The 21,079-nt window shown below is 38.2% G+C and overlaps 1 protein-coding gene across 1 annotated transcript in view; it reads left to right on the top strand.

The window, feature by feature from the left end:
- MAP7 (microtubule associated protein 7) overlaps window positions 1-21,079 on the top strand; it is a gene marked incomplete at both ends in the record, with an annotated part of 117,734 nt that overhangs the window by 60,870 nt on the left and 35,785 nt on the right. The window contains 2 exons of the mRNA XM_080341254.1: window positions 6,511-6,579; window positions 11,937-12,014. Coding sequence (XP_080197380.1) covers window positions 6,511-6,579; window positions 11,937-12,014 — 147 coding nt within the window. The remainder of the gene's footprint in view (window positions 1-6,510; window positions 6,580-11,936; window positions 12,015-21,079) is intronic.

The following is a 21,079-nucleotide window of genomic DNA, read 5'->3' as shown; positions in this document are numbered from 1 at the left end:
CTCTTAGTCCATAGCGACTGAGAGTAGGTGCTGTTTTCTCCTGTCCTCAGCAACTGCTCAGGGATCACCTGCTGTCTACCAGGACAACATGTCCACTGCACAGGAAGGGCTCTGCAGCAAGATTTTTAAATTCTGAAGTTTGCTTCAGAACAGGGTGTGGATAGGAGCTCACTGCTGGCAGGCTACTTACTCTTTGGAGGCCAGCAGCAACGCACAAGCTACCATTTATTACATCCTTCAGGGAAGGGAAATTCTAAGTTGTTGTAGAGGAGGCGAAGAAAATGAGATGTTTTATATGAATAAAGTGCTTGATGTGTAGTTCCTGAGTTCCTGTGCAGCTCAAGTGTCAGAGTAAATGTCTCAAACATAGCTCTTCTGAGTAGTGTGTACACATGGATTTCAGTAGTAGAAAAGGAGATAGTCTGGGTTTGTGTTCAAGCTTCTGTGTTTGTATCTCTACTTGATCCATCTCCATGTTGTTCAGAAGGACTGTACTGTAGTGTGTGTTAGCTGAAAGTAAGAATTTTCTTGCTATCTTGTTTTGAAGGACTTTACTTTGACAGCTCTTGTGTATGTGTGCATAACAGCTTACAAAAGCAAAGCTAGCACTGGTTGAAGTGTAAGTTTGGCACACTCAAAGCACTGTTTTATAATAATCTTATGAAAAAGCACATTAGGTCCTAAAGAAGGTTGGGGCTCCAGAGTGTGCTTACATAGTGAGTGAATGAAGGGAAGGAGGAGCCTTGACTCAGTGTTCAGTTCAGACTCAGCTGGTAGAAGCAGCAGCATAAGCCAGTTGGTCTGTCCAAGGTCAGTTCAACTTCCAGTATGGTGCAGCAGTACCAGAAAACATTATCTCCAGCTGTGCTGGAACAGATTGCCAGGCCACTTCTCCCCAACCTCAACTTGAGGTGTAGTTTCACAGTTGTTTTTGACACGTGGATTTTGTGAAAACTATAATCATTAACAAGTGTTCATGTAGTGGGTTTTTGTGTGTATTTTTTTAAGACTTATTGCTGCCTCCCACGTTTCTGAAGAGGAGATCATAACTTTGTCCTGACTTACTCTGAAGATTTTAATATTAGACATCCAGCTGCTTGGTTTTTACATCTTTATTAGCTGAGCTGCAGCATCTTGATAAATTTTGGCCAGCCATAGGACTTTCAGACCTGTTTATCTCTGGAGACATCACTGTCTTTTGTTCCCAAGCTTCCAATTTGAAAACACAAGTAAAAGATAAGTCTGAAGTGCAAGTATGGAGTGAATGTGGTACTTAACTCCAGAGCAATAAATGGCATTAAAGTAAAAGACTTGTTTGTCTAAGTGTATATATATGGACACTATTGGTAATGCAAAGAATAAGAAATGCTAAATACTTGCAAGATACTTTGTACTGTAAACATGGAGAGTAGATTTTTCCATGTGTACATATTACCAAAGTCTTATTCATAAGCTGTGAATGTAAAAAAAGGCAGAAGTCATGAGCAGCGGGAAAGCTTTTATTTGTGTTAAACTTTGTTTTCCCTGTATCCAGCCCCTGGATCATGGCTGCTATGAATTTGTTAGCAGGATAAACTCTCCAGTTTTGCCATCAGAAAGAATTTCGCATCCAAACTTACTCTTTAGTCTTAAAGGTCAGTGCTGTTGCTTTAGAATAGAACAACCAGTTACTGAATACTCAGACTCTTATTCCAAGTCAGGTACTTAGGATTTTGGTCTTAATGTGGTTCTGGATTTAAACTGATACTTTGTCAGCTCTGACCTGGGTCTGCACTTTTAACATACTCCACCCAGCACAGTCATATCTCTGATTTGATTGATATGCTAGCCAGCAGCTGTTCCTAGTGGCCAGATAAAACTCTAGAGTAGCCCCACTTCTTCATTCTTGCTTATACAGACCTGGGAAGCTCTGTTCTCTGCTTAATGTTGACTACTTCAAACTATGTATTTTTACATTATGCATATCAGGCGTAAGATACTGTATAAAATACACATGTGGACTACAGTTGCTCTGGTTTTGGAGCAATATTTGTAGAGAAGTAATTGGAAGTAGCAGAATTGGATGCTAAGAAGTAAGGCATGTAGCAGTTCTCAGTTAATTCTGTTGTAAATTTCCCAGGTCATACATACTGACAACACTTTTCGACTGAGGCACTAGTTCATTCAAGTTCTCACTTACAATGCCTTCTCTATCTCCCAGCAGGCACCTCCTGTCACTCTTTGACAGTTCCATCTAACTGAAGGATTAGCTGACAAGTGGCACAGACAGAATAGCTAGTTGTTTTTTTTTTTCCCCCCTTTAGTCCCTTCTCTTCTAGCTATTTTTTTGTTGTTGTTGTTCTCCTAGCTTTTAGTACTTCTGTCTCACTTGTAGAATTAGATCAAGAAACTGGAAGACAGTATTTCCTTTTTACTGCTAAGTGCACCCTTTACCCAGAGGCGTATCTGAACTGTCAGGCCCATGTAGCTGTTTGCACATGTTCCTTGGGCTTACCTGTGCCTGTGGTCTCATCCACAGCTGTGCAGCCCTTGTACAGTTCCCCTCTTCAGATTTTTGCTTGGGTGCTGTTCTGGGGAGGCTGCTGTGCACATTCTGACCCTGACACAGATCCAAGCATCATCTTCTGCATCTGTTGAAGATGCCACTTCTGGAAGTGGACACCTGATAGCACAGCTGCCTGTGTCCTGTGGTTAATGTCCTCCTTCAATGGAACAGAGCTTTATCAGTATCTTTCCAGGTCTCCAGCCTTGCTGTGGGGGCTCTGCTTTGCCATTCACCTCACTGGGGATAGCTGGTTCATGTTGTGCAAACAGGCACTTGATTTGCACCTGTCTGAAAAGCAAAAAATTGTAATCTGCACAGCTCTTGAGTTTTTTAAAAAAACTGTCAATTGCCAGTGTGATGCTTCACAGTTCAGTGTTCCCTTGGCACTTGGTGGTTTTTCCAGAGTCTGAGTGAATGTGCTTCCTGCTTCCTAAGGTCTCCACTTCTTAGTCAGGCTCTTGCTTCATGTCTCAGGCCACTCTCTGTTGACCGGAGCTTACCTCACAGGTAAAGATACCTTAAAAGCTTATGGTTTTCCTCTTTTTTTTTTTTTTTTTTTTTTTTTCCCCAGTGTTCGCTGTTGAGACTTTTCCTCAGCTTTGCATCTTTTAAGATAGAATTTCTCTTTGCATGTGTTTTGCTTCCCTCTGCTAGTAATTCCTATTTCTGCTCACACAGACCTTCTCTGGAGAAGCTGATTTCTTCAAGAGGATCATCTTAGAAAAAGTGCCTTTAAAAACCTTGCAGTCTGTCATGGAACAGCTTTTTAAAAATACTTCCTGCTATTATACCACAATAATAGAATGTTGCATTGATGTGTTTAGAAAGAAAACAAGGCTTCGATTCTGCCAGTGCTTCAGTCAGTTGGTGATTTCTGTGCAGTTCCTGAAATCCATGTGCTGGATAGATAGGTAAAGTCGCATATTTTTAAGCCCTTGTAGGCACTGCTTAGACAGCACTTTTCATCTGAGTTTCTTACCTGAAAGTGTTATACAAGAAGACAGATTAAAATTTAAAAAAAAATAAAGGAAAATCAGAAGAGCAACATATCAGAAAATACCTAATGAGGTGAAATAAAAGACAGAGCCGGACTTCTCTTTGTGGCACACAGTGACAAAGCAGTAGGTGGTGGGCACAAAACTGAAATACAGGAAATACCGCTCAGACATAAGAGAAACATGTCTGCTGTGAAGAGTGGTCAAAGAGTGGCACAGGTTGCTCAGAGTGGTTTTGGAGTTTCTGTGCTTAGAGACATTCAAAACCCAACTGGGTATGGCCTGCTCAAGACCAACCCCACATTGAACAGAGGGAATGGACTAGATGATCTCTGAATCGCTTCCAGGCTCAGCAACTTGGATTCTGTGATTGTTTTCCCTAATATAGCTACACTATTAGCCAGGCTGTCCTGAGCTTTTTAAGTTTCCAGAATGCTTCACAGAAAAATATCCTCTTATTTCTAACACTTCTTTATGCAGCTTTTATTTCCTCCATATAAAGATGGTGGTTCAAGATAAGTAGAACACCAAGTATTAGTTGGTTAAATGATGTTTCTCCTAACATGTGTTAAGATACTGAGTCTTGCCGGAACCAGTGTTGTCAATATTTAGGTTTGGATTTTAGATATTTAGTTGTCTGCCTGATTAATCTGTTTTTATCTTAGAGCAAGAGGTATTCAATGTGGGAACACACCTACACTAGTTACTAAATACTTGTGCCAATTCTTATTTGATATCCAGCATTGTTAAAATTTATGGTTGTGCCATCTGCTCTTTTCTTTATCACTTGTCACATGAGTGGTCATATGAATGTGTACTCAAACTGTCACAAAATACTCCAAGGAAATGTCAGAGAAGAGGAAAAAAGGCAAAAAAACGCCAATTACTCTGTGTACCTGGACTCTGTTACAAGTGTATTATCTGCATGACATTTAAACCATTGTTTTGAAGTTGGAGTATTGCATAATCCCATGGTGTAATGCTTGAAGGAAATAATGTGCGTGCATTGTATTGAGATGCAAAGAAACTTGTGCTGAAGCTATTAGAACATCAGTGCTCTTGTTAATGCTCCAAAACAATATTTTCACTATTTTCTAAGCTTCCTCTTCTATATGATGCCCTAGGCCAGGCTGATGTGAATCATGATGTAGGTTCCCCATGCATTACAGTGGGACTTTGTCTGAAAATGTTCTAAATGGCTCCTTCCTCACCCAAGTTAAGACAGTAAGATACTGAGAGCTTACATATACTTACTCTGGTGAATAAAATACTCTTTTCTAGGCTTAATACTATCCATTTGGAACACTAAGAGGAAAATATAGATTTTGATAATGATTGATCTTACAAAGCTTGGAGGTGCAAGTAGTCAGTGTTGCTCAGATTATCTTGCCAAAAATCACTCATCTGCCTATAGGTCAAACTAATTCTTTGCATGAGGCCTTTAAAGTGGCAAAATTCGAAAATCTTTTGTTGGGCTGCCTTTAACGTGTGACAATTCTTTTTGTGATTTGGAATTAATATTTGTTAGGTTCAACAATAACTTCTATTGATCACAAAAGACTTAAGACAGTTGTCTGAGAGAGGAGTGTCTTTTTTTGACTTAAAATGTCACACCTGATTTTTTTTTAACACTGCTCTCAGTAAGACATTGCTCTTGAACACTATTTGATCAGTCCTATTTTTGTTTCCCTTACCTACCTGCCTCCTGCAAAAAGTCACATCGGTTCCTCCTGCAACCTTTTATCCTTTATGTTCATCCTGAAACATGCCTGTGGAAGGAGGTAAAGGGGAAAGAGACTCTTATCAGGCCATGAAGGGGAATGAACCCAGAGGCACTACACTAAGGCCTGTCTATATATTGTTGAAGCTGACAAGTATAGGAAATTGCTTGGAGTCTTCTGAAAAAAAAAAAAAAAATCTTTAAATTATGTTTCCTAAAGTTGATCTAATACAGTAATGCCTGTTTAGCTCCTGAAGCTTGAGTAATCATTTTTTTTCAATTTTGATTTGTGGTCATATTTTAATTTAAGTATATATATGTATCCCTCCCAACTTTATTGATATAACTTTCTTCTTATCTTTGCTTGCAAATACTTTCAAGCTTCTTTGTGGAAGAGTTCTTTGAGTTGTTACAATCTGTTGTATTCTGGACTCCAACATATAGTGGAGCTGCTGGACATGAACATGAGTAGTAAGCTGAGAAAATTACAGCATCTAATTTCCCGACTTGGCTTTTAATTATAAATAGATTTTGAGCCAAGGGTATGGTTGTGATTTGAAGTATAATAATGAATCTTTGGGGTTTACTTTATAAAGGTTTTTGAAAGGGCATTCAGAGCACCAAAACGATATCTTTTTAGACTGACAGGGCCTCATCAAAAGCCTATTGGAAACAGTGGGAATATCTCCTCTCTTAGATTTCATTCAGGTCATAAATTCAGTTCTGCATAATGGAGTATATTAGCAATTTGTAAAGAGTTTATGAAGCTTTTACCAGTATCTTGTACCATATCTTTAGAAACGTAGGATCTGCAAGTCACCTTTTCTCTGTTACATGCACACATTGCAACATGTTTGAATTTTTGCCTCTTCAAAGTCACTGTGCAGTTTCATTATGTTATTCCCACTAGTTTGCTTTTATCAGTGTGATTAATCCAGCTTCCTCCAAGGGAAATTAAATTTTAAAACTTCGAAGACTGCTGTTCTTTGGAAGTAGTGGTTTCCAAAGTCCCATTGAGAATGAAGAGGAAAAATTATCTGCACATGTAGCATGAGCATAGCTTCAGTGTTTTCTGTGTAACCTTCAGGGTTTTTCCTGTGCAAATTGATGTAGAATGTTATTAAAGTGGTATTTCAGAACAGTCTGGTTTTAGAGAGAATTTGGTGATGTTTAAGTTGTGTTGTAATAGAGTAGTTCAACTGTTCAGCAATATGGTTAATTAATCTCTTCACTTTTGTTCCTTATTTTAGGAGCTGAAGGTTCTAAAATACAAGACAAGAAAGTCACTTCAGGACAAAGTAACACCGGAACTAAGCCAGGTACGTCATTCCACATGCATCGTGTTATTAGGTCATTTGCCTCAATGGTGTATGGAGAACAGCTGTCATCTTAGGAACTTTTAAAATGTTGCTGTTCCTTATCCCTGTCTTACTGTTGCAGTCAAAACTGGCATCAGTGACTATATTTAGTTAGGCTGGAATCCCTGATTGTTTGCGAAGAAGCAAAACTGAAAATCTACTTCTATTTTAGTAGAGCTTAGGAATGAGGGTTTAGAAGTGAGACAAGGCAACAGAAGCCACTATACTTGTGTCTGTGCTTGCATGAGTATTATCTGCTGTAAGCAAAGATTTACAGCTTTATATAAATGTGCTTCCGTGCAGACATTTCTTCACTTACCACAAAGCATCCTTATTCTGCAATACGCTCTATGCGGTGGGCAGATGTTTGTCATTACTTCACTATACTTGATTGGTACATTGTGGGGATTTAATTCCATGTTCACTTACACAGTCGAAAGCATATGAACTAAAATGCTCAATGTAGTCCTTGATGCCACGAGTCTGTTGCACTTGCGTGCTTAGACCAAGATCCAGAAGAACACTTAAATATCTAAATTCTGCCTGTATAGCAATTCAGGTACACCCGAGCTTAAAATATGCAATTAATAATCTTTATAGATGGCTGAGGAAGCAGAGGTGCTTATGATGCTGAGGACTAGACACACTGTAAGCACGTTGTTTCAGCTCCTTGGCAGCCTGGCAACTCAGTGGCTATTTTGTACTGACGGACTCTTCTGTGTCCCCAAACTAGGTACTTTTGGCCTGTGTCCCTAGAGGGAAGCAATCCCAGTGCTGTCTGAGTTCAGATCCCACCTCACATGCTCTGCCAGGCAGTGCTGGGTCCAGCACAAAGCGTAGCATTCATGGCTGCTTTCAATCAGAAAGGCAATGGGAAAAAGAGGAGAGAACTTGGATAAGATTACCTGCTTCTGTGGCAAGACCAGAACTTTTGGTGTTGGACAGTGTTCAATATCCACCTTGTCCTACAGTCATTCAGTCCCAGTTTTCATTTCTCAGGAGGGTGTCCTAGCTGCTCCTGTGTTCCATTCATCTATGCTGATGTGGAGAAAGGAATGTAAAATTCCTGGGGCTGGAGAGAGGGAGGGCAGAGGCATGTGTGCAGGGTTTAGCTCTGCACCCAACTGGGTAGAATCCACATTGAAGAGAGAGTTCCTGAGGTCTGGTGGTTTGATTTTTTGTTGTTGTTGTTGTTGTTTTTAAATGGTGTTTTTGGGGGCGTGTGGTGGTGGTTTTTGTGTATGTGTGTGGGTGTGTTTGGTTGTTTTTTGTTGTTTGTGGTTGGTTTGTTTTGTTTTGTTTTTTTAGACTGCATATGAATTTGATGTCAAACAGTATTTTGGTTAAAAAACCAAACAGTTTGCAGCAGGAGTGACAGCTGTCACTATAGACAGTGTCATTATTGGCTGGAAGGTGTCTACAGGCTGAACAAGTATTTGGAGTTCAAGACAACTCTGAATGTGTGCATAGCAGTGCAAAGGGAAGAGACTTTGGGATCCAGGCAATGCATTTTTTTCAAGTAATGCTGTGGCTTACATTTCTTTTTTGCTGCAGCCACCCCAGTGAACTAACATAGGAGCTAGCTGTTGTGTTCCACTTGATATCTCTTTTAGTTTCTTTAGTACAAGAAATTAGCACCCTGGATGTCCAGGGCAGAAAGGAAGGAGCCATTTGTGAGAAGAGATGGAGAGAATTATAGATGGAAATAAAGAATAGTAGTAGTCTGACTTTTGAAGTCACATTGAGTGCAGCTGATAGTAACCTAAGCCACAAATATGACCATTACTAAATTAGCAAAATTACAACCTAATTTCTAGAAATGTCAATTGTGCTTCATAGTTCAGTGAGTATTAATTATATAGAAGATTTGAAAAGCTTGTATTTTCCATTTGTTAATGTAATTAGGGACCAAAAATGACTGACCTTTCAGTGCTGAGTATCTGCAAAATACCATTCATGGCTTCTAAGCTCTCTTAAATGAGAAGTAAATTCTTAAAATTAATTTCCAACTAACCATAAGTGCTGTAAGTTAATGAAAAATACTGTTTTCATATGTAGTTTAGAGGCTTAATTTCCAGCAAAAGGTACAAAATTAATTTCCCTTTTATATAGAGCTATGGCTTATTCGATCTTCAAACACCCCTCTCAGGCATAATATTAAGCTGAGCATGAGTTCATGTGCATTGCGTCATAACCGGACAACTTCTACAGCAGCATGTGGGTCGTCTTGGAGTGTTCTCTGTAAGGCTTTGCATATGCCCAGTTATCAATTACTTCTGTAAGAACTGAGGAATAATTGCAGGATTTGTTGCAAATTACATGTTTCCCATCTCCTTGTGTAGCAACTCAAAGCTATTGCCTGATGACGAATGAGAACAAAAGAAGAGTACAATGTACCTTGTGTGTTTGTCCTGGTATTCCTACTGAATAAGAAATGCCAGTCCTGCAGGGACGTGCCTGGCAAGTTGTTAACGAGCAGAGCCATGAGAAATAAAATGGGGAGCAGGCCCAGTGAACTTTCTTGTTCTGCCACAATTTGAAGCTAGTGAAGCTGTGTACTGGGGGTGTCAGCAAATCAGCTGGATTCAGAATGCAATTGCTGGAGGTTGGGCTTGTAGCCAAAGTATGAAGGATCATTTTTCAAGGCTTAGAAAAGACATTTAATTAACTGTGTAAGATTTGCACCAGTAATGTATGCTTCCGCTTCTAGCAGAGCAATGGCAATGCTGGCCTGCTACATGGGTGTTATCCCCATCTCTGTGCCAATATTGATTTAGTTCTTTGTGCTCAGGAATGTATGCAAAATAGCTTGTTACTGGAGACATACTTACACACTCCATAGCTTGCACATTAATGTGAATTCTTTTGGTTTGTTCTAACATCCGTGGGTGTTGGGAGGGAGGCTCTGTGTGTGAATACTATCAGGTGTCTGATATAGAAAAAATAATTGGATATCTTCAAAAAGAATGACAGAGGGCAGCTTTAAATATTTATTTTATTCCTTCTATTGCTTACAATGAGGAATTCTTAAGGGAGACCTGTTTGCCTGTCCATGTAACCCTCATGCCTCTTTGAAGAATTGCTGCTTCTCCCTGACAGGAAAATATATGCTCTAAAGTAAAGAGAAAAAGAAAAAAAAAAAAAAGGGAAGGAGAATAGTACATTCTGAAAGAACAGGATTTTGTTATTCCCCAGTATCTCATCATTCTCTGTCAGCTTGATGTTACATTGACTTTGCTGACAGCCCTTGAAGGGAATTCTTGTTTTTGAGGGGAATTCACATTTGGTGTGCATTATTCCACTAGCACTAGTTACGCATGCTACAGAAATTCATGTTTTGTGAATCTCTGTGCCAGCCACAATAGTGAAGGAATATTACTACCCATTTGATCTGTTTCTGCCTGTTGAAGAGACTGTATGCAATCAGCACATTTCTTAACTTCAGCCAGATGTTTATCTACAGCAGACATCAGACAAATCTGTGCAATGCATGGCCAGGTATAGTCTCATACATCACAACACTGTGTGCTATTCAACCAACATTAAAAGTTTGATCTATACCTAGATGATGGGTTGATTATCTTCATCTTTGCTGGTGACTTGTTCACTTGTTGCACCTTTCATTGGGACTATTATGTTTGAACATTCTTCCTATCAGCTATGCAATGAGTTTTCTCCTTGCAACTCTTACTTGGCATCACTGTTGATGTTATTAGTTGGGGCTGTAGTCTCTGACTGTTGTTGAGATGATAGTTTTTCACTGACGAGAGTTCAAGAATATTAATAATTAAACTGAAGCTACTTGTCAGCGTACTCTTTCATCCAAGAAATCTTTGTCATCCTGCTACAGAAACTTTTGTTAGAGTGTGAGATGTGCATTACTGATTTTTTTTTTTTTTTTTCTCTAATGCAAATAACTATTCAAAAATCTGCCTAGCACTTCCTCACTTCAGGGATTTATTTTTGCATATGTCTTTAACATCATTTTTATGACCGATGTTATTATTTTGCTAGTAACTTTTTTCATAGGTATGCAGTGTATGCACCGGGAGGCTGACTTTACATGTTTTTACAAATTGTTTACTCTTGTATTTGCACTGAATAGTGAAAAGGATCTGTTGTCTTAATTTTATGTGCACTTCCATGGTGACAGTATTCTTGGTAGTTCTTTATCTTAAAATATTTAAAACCTGAGTTCCCCTCAATACTAAAATAAATCAGACTATTTCTTTATACCCAGAAATCTTTTTTCTTTTATTTTTCTGTGGGTCGTCTTGTTTACTTGTGTTTTCATTCAAAGCAGACTTTTTCAGTGCTAATGAAAAAGCATAAGATGAACAGCTTTTCAGGTTTAACAGAACAGGCAAAGGATGAATAGGAAATTAGTTTTGGCAGCATGCTGAGATGAATTGGTAACTTGGATTTTGTTCCCTTTTTGTCTGGAACAGGTCCACCGCTGAGGCTGGAAGTAGGGTGCTGCTAGCTGTTGAGCATTTTGCTGTTATCCAGAGAACTCACTGAGCAAGTGATGCTTTTCCAACCAAGTCCAATTTTTATAGTCAAGCCTGGGCTCTGACACAAATTTTCATATTATTCTTAGTCTTATTACTGTGATCCAAGTGGCCAGCTGAAGATATTTTTTAAATATATCATGTAGCTAAGTTGCAATTTACAAGGATAGTTGAGGAAATTATCACCGGAATTATACCAGTCCATGCCTGTGATAAACTGTCTTAACATATTCACCAGAGCTCTTAACACACACACACACACACGCACACGCACGCACACACACGCATATATATATATCTGTGGAGATCAATTTCATGTTGTCTTCAGATGCTCAGCCAGAACTGCTACAGTGCTTTGATCCAAACTATTTTTCTTGAGCAGTGAGCTCAGTCAGCCTTGTGAAATAGGGCTTATTGGCTTTTTTTGAGGCAATACTGGTGGGAAGAGGACGCTGCATTATAATAGAAGTTTCTGTGGATGCATTTTGGAGAGATGTTACGGAATAACAAACAGTATTTTGTCAGAATGGCCTCAAGTGAGTGAGTTGTTGTAGGCTTGTAGACCTTCTTCCTGGGTAGGAATTCAGAGTTACAACTTAATCCATTCTTTGGGAGTGTTTTACGTCTTTATAATTAGAATACATTCATATTATCTATTTTTTCGTAAGATGGATTTCCAGAAATGTGAGCTACTTTGAAAGTAGAATAACTGGAGTTTTTTAATGATAATTCTTCTAAAATCTTGTTTATACTACTATTTGATTTTATGCTATATGTCTAATATTTTCCCCCTTACTTCATTTGCAGACCATCCAACAATACTAAGGGTTGATGACAGGCAACGCCTTGCTAGAGAACGGAGAGAAGAACGAGAAAAACAGCTAGGTAAGGCTTACTCTGGATTGGTTTTTTTTGCAGGGGGTGAGGAGAGATGTTTGTCTTTTGTTGTTGTTGATAGATTTTTTTTTTGTTTTCTGGGGGTTTTTTGTTTGTTTTATTTTGGGATTGGGGATATTTTTTTTTGGTTGGGATCTTTTGTGTGTGTTTTTTGTTGTTTTTGGTTTGTTTGGGTTTTGTTTGTTTTTTAATGAACTATCATCTGCATCCAGTGTTTTTCCCAGCGCATGTCTTGGGATTAATCATTCATATACTTGTCATTTACCTATTACTTTACTTTTGTGAATATAAATGAAAAATGGGTTGGTTTCTGAAATCATGCAAGGAAGCTTCACTGATGTAAATAGAATCTCAAGTTTTAGAGTTCTTTCTACCAATTAAGATTAGACTTCTTAATATGCTGAATGCATCCTTTATTGTCATAAAATAGAATTGCAAAATATGTTACCAATGCGTGGTTTGAATTTTTCTACATAAGTTTGTATTTTTTTCAGGTAAAACCTTTAGTAGACATCAAATAGATGTACTCAATATCTTATAAAATGTAACCTGTGCACGAGCATGCATAACACTATTCAAATGAGTTTACTTAACAAGCAGCTGGTGATGGGCAGTATATTGAGCAAGGTGGTAGGAAAATTATAGAATATGTGAAGACAAACTGATGGCTTTCTGAAAACTATTTATATGCCTGATTGCTACAACAATCTATGAAAGTTGGGAGGTAGGGGAGGACAAGTATTTCCTTTTCTTTTTTGCACATTCACCCCGATTTCTTTGGATGCTGCATTGTTCTTATGGCCTGAGAAACAGAAGTTATTTCCATTTTCTATCTTCTGTAAGTTTATAGAACTATATTATAACTCCAGCCAGGGTTACACTGCTTTTTCTTACCTGGAGAGCAGTGATTCATTCATTCATGTCTTAATGGCATTAATTTCCCTTCTTCTTTACAGCATCTTGTAACATGGTACTAGCCATGCATGAATCACTAGTGTTGTTCTTGAGTGGCAAAAGAAAGCTTTGGTTTTGGGTTGCTGAGGGGGATAACATGACAGGATGTTTGCCAATCCCTAAACAGCTGCTCCTGGAGTTGAGGCTGATGGTATGCATAGGCTTAGTTTCTTCGGGTTCCAGAGCAAATGGAGGATACTAGCAAGTTGTAATTAATTTTTCATAGATTACACTTCCATGTCTTGAATTTGTTATTTTTTCAGGATCAATCCTTGTGTAGTAACAATGCTTTACTCAAGTGTAGAGAGAGATGCTTTTCTTAAGCTTTCCTGAACTCTGATTTTTCTAGCTATTGATAAATGACTATCTCTTACTGGAAGGACATGACTTCTGTTGAGAAATGTCATTTTGTGTGATATATTTTAAAGGCAACATTAAACTATAGGATTTTTTTAAAGTTGCCATGGAATCCTTCATTCCTGAATGGGAGAGTTCTGCATGTCCCCGTGATGTTTAGTGTATTTTGTGTTGCATGAAGAGTTATTTGCAACTAACAAGAAAATTGAAAGTCATGTTATACTTTCATCTGCATATTTGTGTTCTAACATCATGATTTAGGAGCTGTCTCTTGAGATTTGTGTTCCAGTACAGCAAAGAAATTATTTTTACAATGGCACGCAAGCTTTATATGTTGTTTTTAGTGCAGAGTCTAGATAATCAGTCACTCATGTCATGTGAATCATAGCAAAGTAGTGCCTAAGCTGTCTATCTTAAACATCAAGTTGTGTAATGTCGTTACGTAAATGTGTTTTGCTGAAAATTAGAGTTGGATTTTGTTAATACTGGGACATCAGCCATGAGAGTAAAGCAACTAAAGGAAGGATATTTTTTAAATAGAATTAAGTTTGATTTAAACTTAATTACTTTTCTTTTGATTCAGAGGATCTGTCAAGTTTAGTGAAGGCTTCTTTTTAAGCAGAAGTTGAGAATTTCTGTCATAGCTCAAGTGAAATTATTCTCTGCTGCCAAAAAAGGACAATGTTCAGTCCTGTAAGTGTAGAGCTTGTAGTAATCAGTAACCGTTTTGTACTTTCAGTAGCTTGAACTGCAGGAGGTCATGTTATCTATCTTTTCACGAAGATTAAGTTATTTGACCCTTTTGAGATTATGTGGAGTACCAATCTAATAATGATTATATTTCTTTATTGGGCAATGTTCTGACGTTACAGGAGAATTTGTTTGAGAACTGGTTTTAGGCCCTTTTGTTTACTCTCAAGCTTTTGTTTGTTTGTTTTTGTTTTTTTCAGGTTCTGCTGTGCTGTGATAGATGTAGCTTTCACTAGTAGAATAGTTCAGTATGCGACTTGCTTTCACCCAGCAGTGGTATTTTAGCAGTCTTATTTTACTTACCATACTTGGGTCTCTACCTCTTCTCTTTTTAAGTTAGGGTTTAGAGAGTAGAAAAGATGAGTTCTGTCTTTCTTGGCTGGATACACATAGCATTTGTGTGGCAGGCCTGTCGGTATCTGCTGTTTCCTTAGGATCATGTTATGCTGCCTAATGAAAAAGAATAAAAAGGCTTCTACAGAAATTCCCCTTTTGCCTTAGTATATTCATGTCTAATTTTGGAACTCTTTTAGGAAACGTAGAAGGCACACAGGAACACATATGCTATTTTGGCTAATCAACCCACAAAAAAAGGAAGGATTGTTTAGTTCCTTCACTGTAGGAAAGGCATTGCTTTTGAAATGCCATCCAAATACCCCTGAAAGATAAATTATTTGTTGTTTTTTTTTTTTTTTTTCTTTGCAAAGTGTATTTTTCATTACTAATAAGCTGTATGGATTTGGAGGTTTTTAGCTTTATTCTGTTCTTAGACTCACCTTTTCACGTGGGCAGAAATAAGGGAATTGCTTAGCAGCTGTGCTTCAGGACATTTTATTCCCCTGACCATTTGGTAATTTTGATATGCACATTGAGACCTCTAAAGGATTATTAGGGTAATCTTTACCCTTTGATTCTATAAATAATACTTCCAGTGTGTCACTTGCTCTTTAATAATCGCATTTGCATTTTGTACTGGTTTTGCTAGCACTCTCTCCCACAGTCCCTGTGCACGAAGTTAACATCTGTCCATTTAAAATATAAATATTGGATTTCTTTGTGTGAGACCAACCCTCACGGGTTGTACAAGACCGGAATCCCAAGTGAGGCAGTGGTAGGTGAGGGTGACAGCTGTCAAAGGGGGCTATTCTTCCAGGAGTGAAGGGAGCTGTCACACTTCACCTGGCTCCAGCCCCTCACTGTGGTTCCTTCTCTGCATGTGTCAGGCTGACTGCCTGCATTTGTCACCGGAGGCTGTGTGAGACACACGTGTCAGAACTGAGTTGTTTGTGAAGGCAAGCGTGATAGATGGCCTGGTCAAACTGGTAAAGTTCAATACAAGTTTCTGCTCTTTCAGTAGAGGGGCTTCACCTTTACCTGTGACATATTGGTTGTATGAGTACTGGCAAATTAAACAGTGCTAAAGAGCATTCCCTGGTGCTGAAACTCAATTGTTCTTGCTATTAAACTGTTACGATGGATCCTGGTAGGGTTTTGACTCCAGCCCCTAGTTATCCCCTCACTGATTCCCAGGCAAGGTTTGAGAATTGGCAGGAGAGGCTGATGGGCTTTTACTCATGTTGTTTGAGTACTGTTGTTATTTCTGGAGGCTAGAAGGCTAGTAGTCCAGGTGAAAGTTTTTCTATGCCTACTGGTCTCTGGGCACATTCTATTTATTAGCATAGAGCTGGTTTTCTATAACTGAAAAGGAAAATCAAAATGTGATTTTCAACAGGAAATGTTACTGAGATTTAAAAATGGGTTTCGTTCTGATGGCCTTAAGTAGTGGCCTAGAAAAGAGGAAGAGTTGGGTTGGGAATTCATGTTTTTACTTTGCAGTATCTCAGTCCCTGGTTCTTGAGAAAACCATTTTACATCTTCCATCTGTGCATATTTTACCTACATGAATCCTGCATGAAGACTGACCTTGTTGTATCACAGTTATGATCCTGACAAGGACACAGGGCTCATTCAGTTTCTGGCATTGGGAACCTGCAATACTTACAATGCATAAGCATCAAAATAATATTTTAAAAGAACACATTTGAAAGTGATCATTGGCAAAATATCACATTAATAAAAATTATTTTTCTTTTTCTGTCAGTGAATTCCTTCTGGCTTTTTGTCTTCTCTGACAGCTGGGGACAGAACTTTATCCAACATTTCCACAGTCAGAAGCCCCACAGAAACTGAGAATCAGTGAGCCTGGAATATGAATCATTTTGGGATATCCTTAGAAAACTTAAGTGTCAGAAGGGTTTGTAAGACAAGAAAACTATTTTTAAGGAAGATTAGTTTAAAAATTTCTGGGCTGAATGTCCCTCAGAGCATGGCTACTAGGAAAAGGCTGGCTTAGGCAATCTAATGCTAATTTCAGCTTTAATTACAGCTCTGAAGTTCACCTTTTAATTTATTTAGTCAGCCATTTCTGTGGCCTAATGGAATATTCCCATTTTTAGGTACAGTTAAAGCATCACTGATCCATTTTTCTGCTAATGCAGCAAGGAGGTGATCACAGTCTCAGGCAGTGCGGAGCTGGCACAGTGAGGAAAGGTGAAACAGCGGTCAGAGGAGAAAGCGATTGCTGAGGTTATTGCTGTAAAGTCAGAAAATATAAAGGCTGGAAAGATTGACAAAAGCTATAGGATCTTTACTCAGGTGAGCTGTCTGTCCAAGGTGGATGCAAAAGGCAGATGAAGAAAGTGCAGCACAAGACTCATCTGCCTTCATATAGGTAGTAAACCAGAAGTGAAAGAACTAATGTGAAGAGACAGCAGAAGGGACTGCAGAAGAGCTGGGGGGACTTTCTTGCTTCATATGGATAAACAGAAAATAGAAGCTTTGACACTTAATGTATGCTCCCCCTTCCCTCACAGCCTAAAGCCCCTGCGAAGAATTGTTCTCTGTGTGCGTGATTGGGCAAAGAAACTATGAAATTATTTCCACAAAGGAAATGTGTGTGATTTGCAGTTAACATCTATGTTAAATTAGTTAATTCTAGCGTAAAGTGGTTGGTTTAAAGTCTTACATGTCTCTTAATATTGGAATGTTTCTTGATTGACCTTGTTTTCTTTTCATCTGTTATTCACTTCAGAGGTGCCAGAAATACAGCCTTAATTATGTTGCTTTGTAATGTAATCCAGCCTTACTAGTTTACAAACAAGTAGAAGGTATTAACAGCATGTCTGGGGCTCAATTTCTAAATCTTGTTTTTATGCTCTAATTTTGTGTCATTGTATCACATGGCTGTGTTCAAGTTTATAGCTTGTACTAAGTAATGAGACAGAACGAGGATCAGATTGTGACTTTTCCTTGTATTTTCCAGTTTTGACATAAATATTCCTATGCTATTTCAGCTTTCAACACACAGGTACTAGTTCAACAACAACCAGGCTTTCTTTGAATGATTCTTGCATGTTGTCACGACAGTGTGTGCTATTACAACTGAGAAAGGTATCGTGACGTTGTTAAGGCTCAGTGCTAAGTAAAAGCCTTTTTGTTGGACTGTACCCATGTTGGAGTGCTGCATTAGCTCAATACTCAGCACAGATCTTGGCACAGCTTCTGGATGAGCCATCATGTAAGTGAGTTTTTTCTCCTTCCACATTCTGCAAGTTGACTGCTCTTCTAAGTTGACCAGACCTTTTAGTGGTGTCTTTGGTTTCCTCTAGGCTTGTCTGCTGATTTCTTCTATCAGCAATGCATTTGATGTATGTGTCTCTATGAAACACAGCTTACTGTGCTTCTAGAAGCACACCTGTGTATTCAGAATAGGGCTTAATATTCTTATTTTTTTTACCTTAGAGTAGGCTTTTTTTAACCCTTAAGTAAACTTCAAATTTTACACTGGTAATACATTTTGTTAATTTCTGTCCGGGGTAGCAGGAAAAAAGTTTCTGCAAATACATAACTAAGGTCATGAGAATTAAATGAAAAGATTATTTTAACCTTGGTTGTTTTTTTTTTTTTTTCGAGAAGACATCATCATATCTCTAAGGACACTAACTTATGTCACTGTATGTACCTACCTTGTAGATGTCAAAAACCTGAGCCCTTATGTTCATGCAAGAATGTCGGTAGTTTGTATAGGAAGCAGTGAAAACAAAGCAGATATTCTTCATTGATTATCTAATAAAAGAAAATGTAGTAATTAATACTTTGCCTCCCCTCTCTCAACATTTAAAGGTAGGATATATTATTTCCCTGTCTCCAGAAAAAGTTAAATTCATGAAAATAGATATTACACAGAGACATTGTAAATCATGCCTTTATATACTAGTTAAATACTTGGTCTATGTATTAATAGCTTCCTCATGTGAACAGATGGGTATATATTTTCTGCCACCTTTTGGTTGTAACTTAAAGGTGGTAGAAAGAGGTAGCTTTTGTATGTTTGAAAACAGATCTATTTTTAAAAATAATTTATTCCAGCCTAACCTGTCCATTTGCTTAGGTTAATTCATCAATAATGTATGTTTCTGTTACTGAGCTGTATTTCCTTATCAAAAAGTAAGATCTTTATCATCCCTTCTCTGAGGAGCAGGAAGCTAAAGATCAGTGTTCCATACAGAGATTTAGCATTCTGTTTGTCTTCCCAGCAGTGAGAGGATATGTGAAAGTTAACTCTTACATACCGAAACATAAAAATGTCTTCAGTTCAAATACACTATTTTCATTATTTTTCTAAACAACGTGACAGGCTGAAGCCTATGGAAATCACCACAAAAAATGCCCTAAGAAGGCCTAGCCATTTACATTAATGACAGAGAGAACAAACAGCCTCCATGTCTTTTATAGGCAGATGAATATTAAAGAGACATCAGTTAAGAAAGTTGTTGGGGTTTTGTTCTTTGCTTTTTAAAATTTCTTCAGGAAGAGCTTTATTTTCAGTAGTGAACCAAAGAGCTCTTTGATGCTGGATTGCTGTTGTAAGCAGATTCTGGCCACAAAAGATCCAGAACATTTCAGGATCTGCAGATGACTTTTTGTCTCACAGCAGTGGCTTGTCTTGCTATGATCGTTAGTGTCTGTACATAAGTGACTATTGACTAATAGCCAACATGCTGCAGCAAGATAGACTTTTGAGATACCTACTAAGGTCCTTAAGTGCTCCTAGTTTTTTCAAGAAGAAAGGGTGTTTCAAACCTTCTGCAAAACTCTTTTGAACAACTACATTGTTTAGGTTACTTAGTGTGTTGAGGGTCCATGTAACAGGGTATGTGCGCTGTTAGGATTTTTTAATTCTTCTGTATAGCACTGTGGTGACAGAATGCTGCAAGAACCTAGAGCATTTCCTATGTGAAGGTGGGTCTAACTTAGATTGCAAATGTATGATGTTGCATAAGGGAACAATCTAATTCTACTCTTGAATGTTTAGCAAGGGAAGCAAAAGCTCATAACAAAGATCCAATTATGCAAATATTGCATGCAATAGATGAAATGGACTCCTGATTTCCTTCTAAGAAAAATGTAGGAGATGGTTCTCATTTTTTTCCAAGATCCTTTTCTGTGATATTTACAGATAGACAAATAATAAAGTCTTGAAAGTAAAACTAATTATTGTAGTTTGTGCATGTTATAATAAAATAAGCCCATAAAATCATATAACTTTTTAAATTTAAAGTATTACAAGCTTTGCTTCTATAAGTATCTGTGCGATGCTATCTGCAGAACTGAAACAAACACTGTAAACCTTTCTGTATCAGAAATGTAATGTAGCAGTAAACTCAAATAGGAAACAATTTTGAAGATGGAAACTGGTAGGAAAAGGAAGTAATTATACAGAAAGAACAGAAGAAGAGAGTAATACCATATCTTCCAGGAACGTCATTTAACAGTTATTTAACAGTACTGCAGTCTAGCACTAATGAACAATTATTTGAGGAAAAGGAGGAAGATAAAAATGTAGGGTTGAAATGCAAAAAAAAATAAAAAAAAAAATAAATTAAAAGTATTCTGTTGTTCACAGTGAATTATTAGTTGAGTTCTGTTCAGGCCTGTAAACTCAGGCCCTGAATATCTCTTTCTTTCCTTTTGTGTCCTCATGAGTAATAGGCATGATTTCCCAGCCTCACTGTGCCTTTTATGAAAATTCTGTCTTCAGACAGACATTCACTATATAGTAATTGGTTCTGTTGATGGAGGAGAAAGGACTAATTTTTGGAGAAAATATATCCTAAGCTAAGAGTATGACTTGTCAGAGAAACAGTAATGTGTGATATTGCTCAAAACAGAACTGCAGAGGTCTTTGAAGATGAGACAAAATCTTTCAAATTTGATTTATGCAGAATTAAGTAATGACTGAGAGCTTGGGGCAGAGGCTCTTATAAATCTTTGCAATACAGAGAAGCCATATTCTGTAACCCTCCTTTTAGGTGTAGCATGGGCCTAAATTAGTCTGGAGTCATAGTCTAGTGTCATCAAGGTGAAATCAGCTTTTCAGCGTTTATTGCATTAATCTTCTGTGAAATTCAACAAGCTATTGAGCCCTGTCTTGCTTCAGGAGAGCTCAGGCAGGCTCTGCTGCATCAGCCAGCATCTCCTTTCCGCCCCATGACTTTCTCTGGTTTCAGAAGCCCCTACACCCCCTTGGTACTATATCTGCTCCCCCACCTTCCCAGGCTGACCTATCTCCACTAGGATCAGCTGCAGCTAGGAGTGTGGGAAGAAAGAAGGCATGGAAGCAACCTGATTTTAACCAGGTTGTTTCCTTGGCCCACCTGCTCTCTCAGTCCCGTGAGCAGCATTGTTAGAATGGGGAGGAGGAGTACAACCTCAGGCTCTAGAGGAGGTCAGATGCTGCTCCTCTTGGTGTCAGCCAGAGCTTTGGTTAAAATGGTCATGAAAGTCACCAAAATGGGTAAAAGTTAATACAATTTTTAAATGTGTGTGTTTTGAATAGGGAGATCTGAAGTGGTCCTATCCTGTAATAATAAGTGCTAACTTTCTCTGAAATTTTTGTCAGAGATTCAGGTGAAAGGAGGAGTTAACATGAA

The sequence above is a fragment of the Nesoenas mayeri genome, assembly GCF_963082525.1.
Source record: "Nesoenas mayeri genome assembly, chromosome: 3".
NCBI classification, from domain to species: domain Eukaryota; kingdom Metazoa; phylum Chordata; class Aves; order Columbiformes; family Columbidae; genus Nesoenas; species Nesoenas mayeri.
Note: the sequence above shows the minus strand (reverse complement) of the source record. Positions and strands in the feature narration are given on the sequence as shown.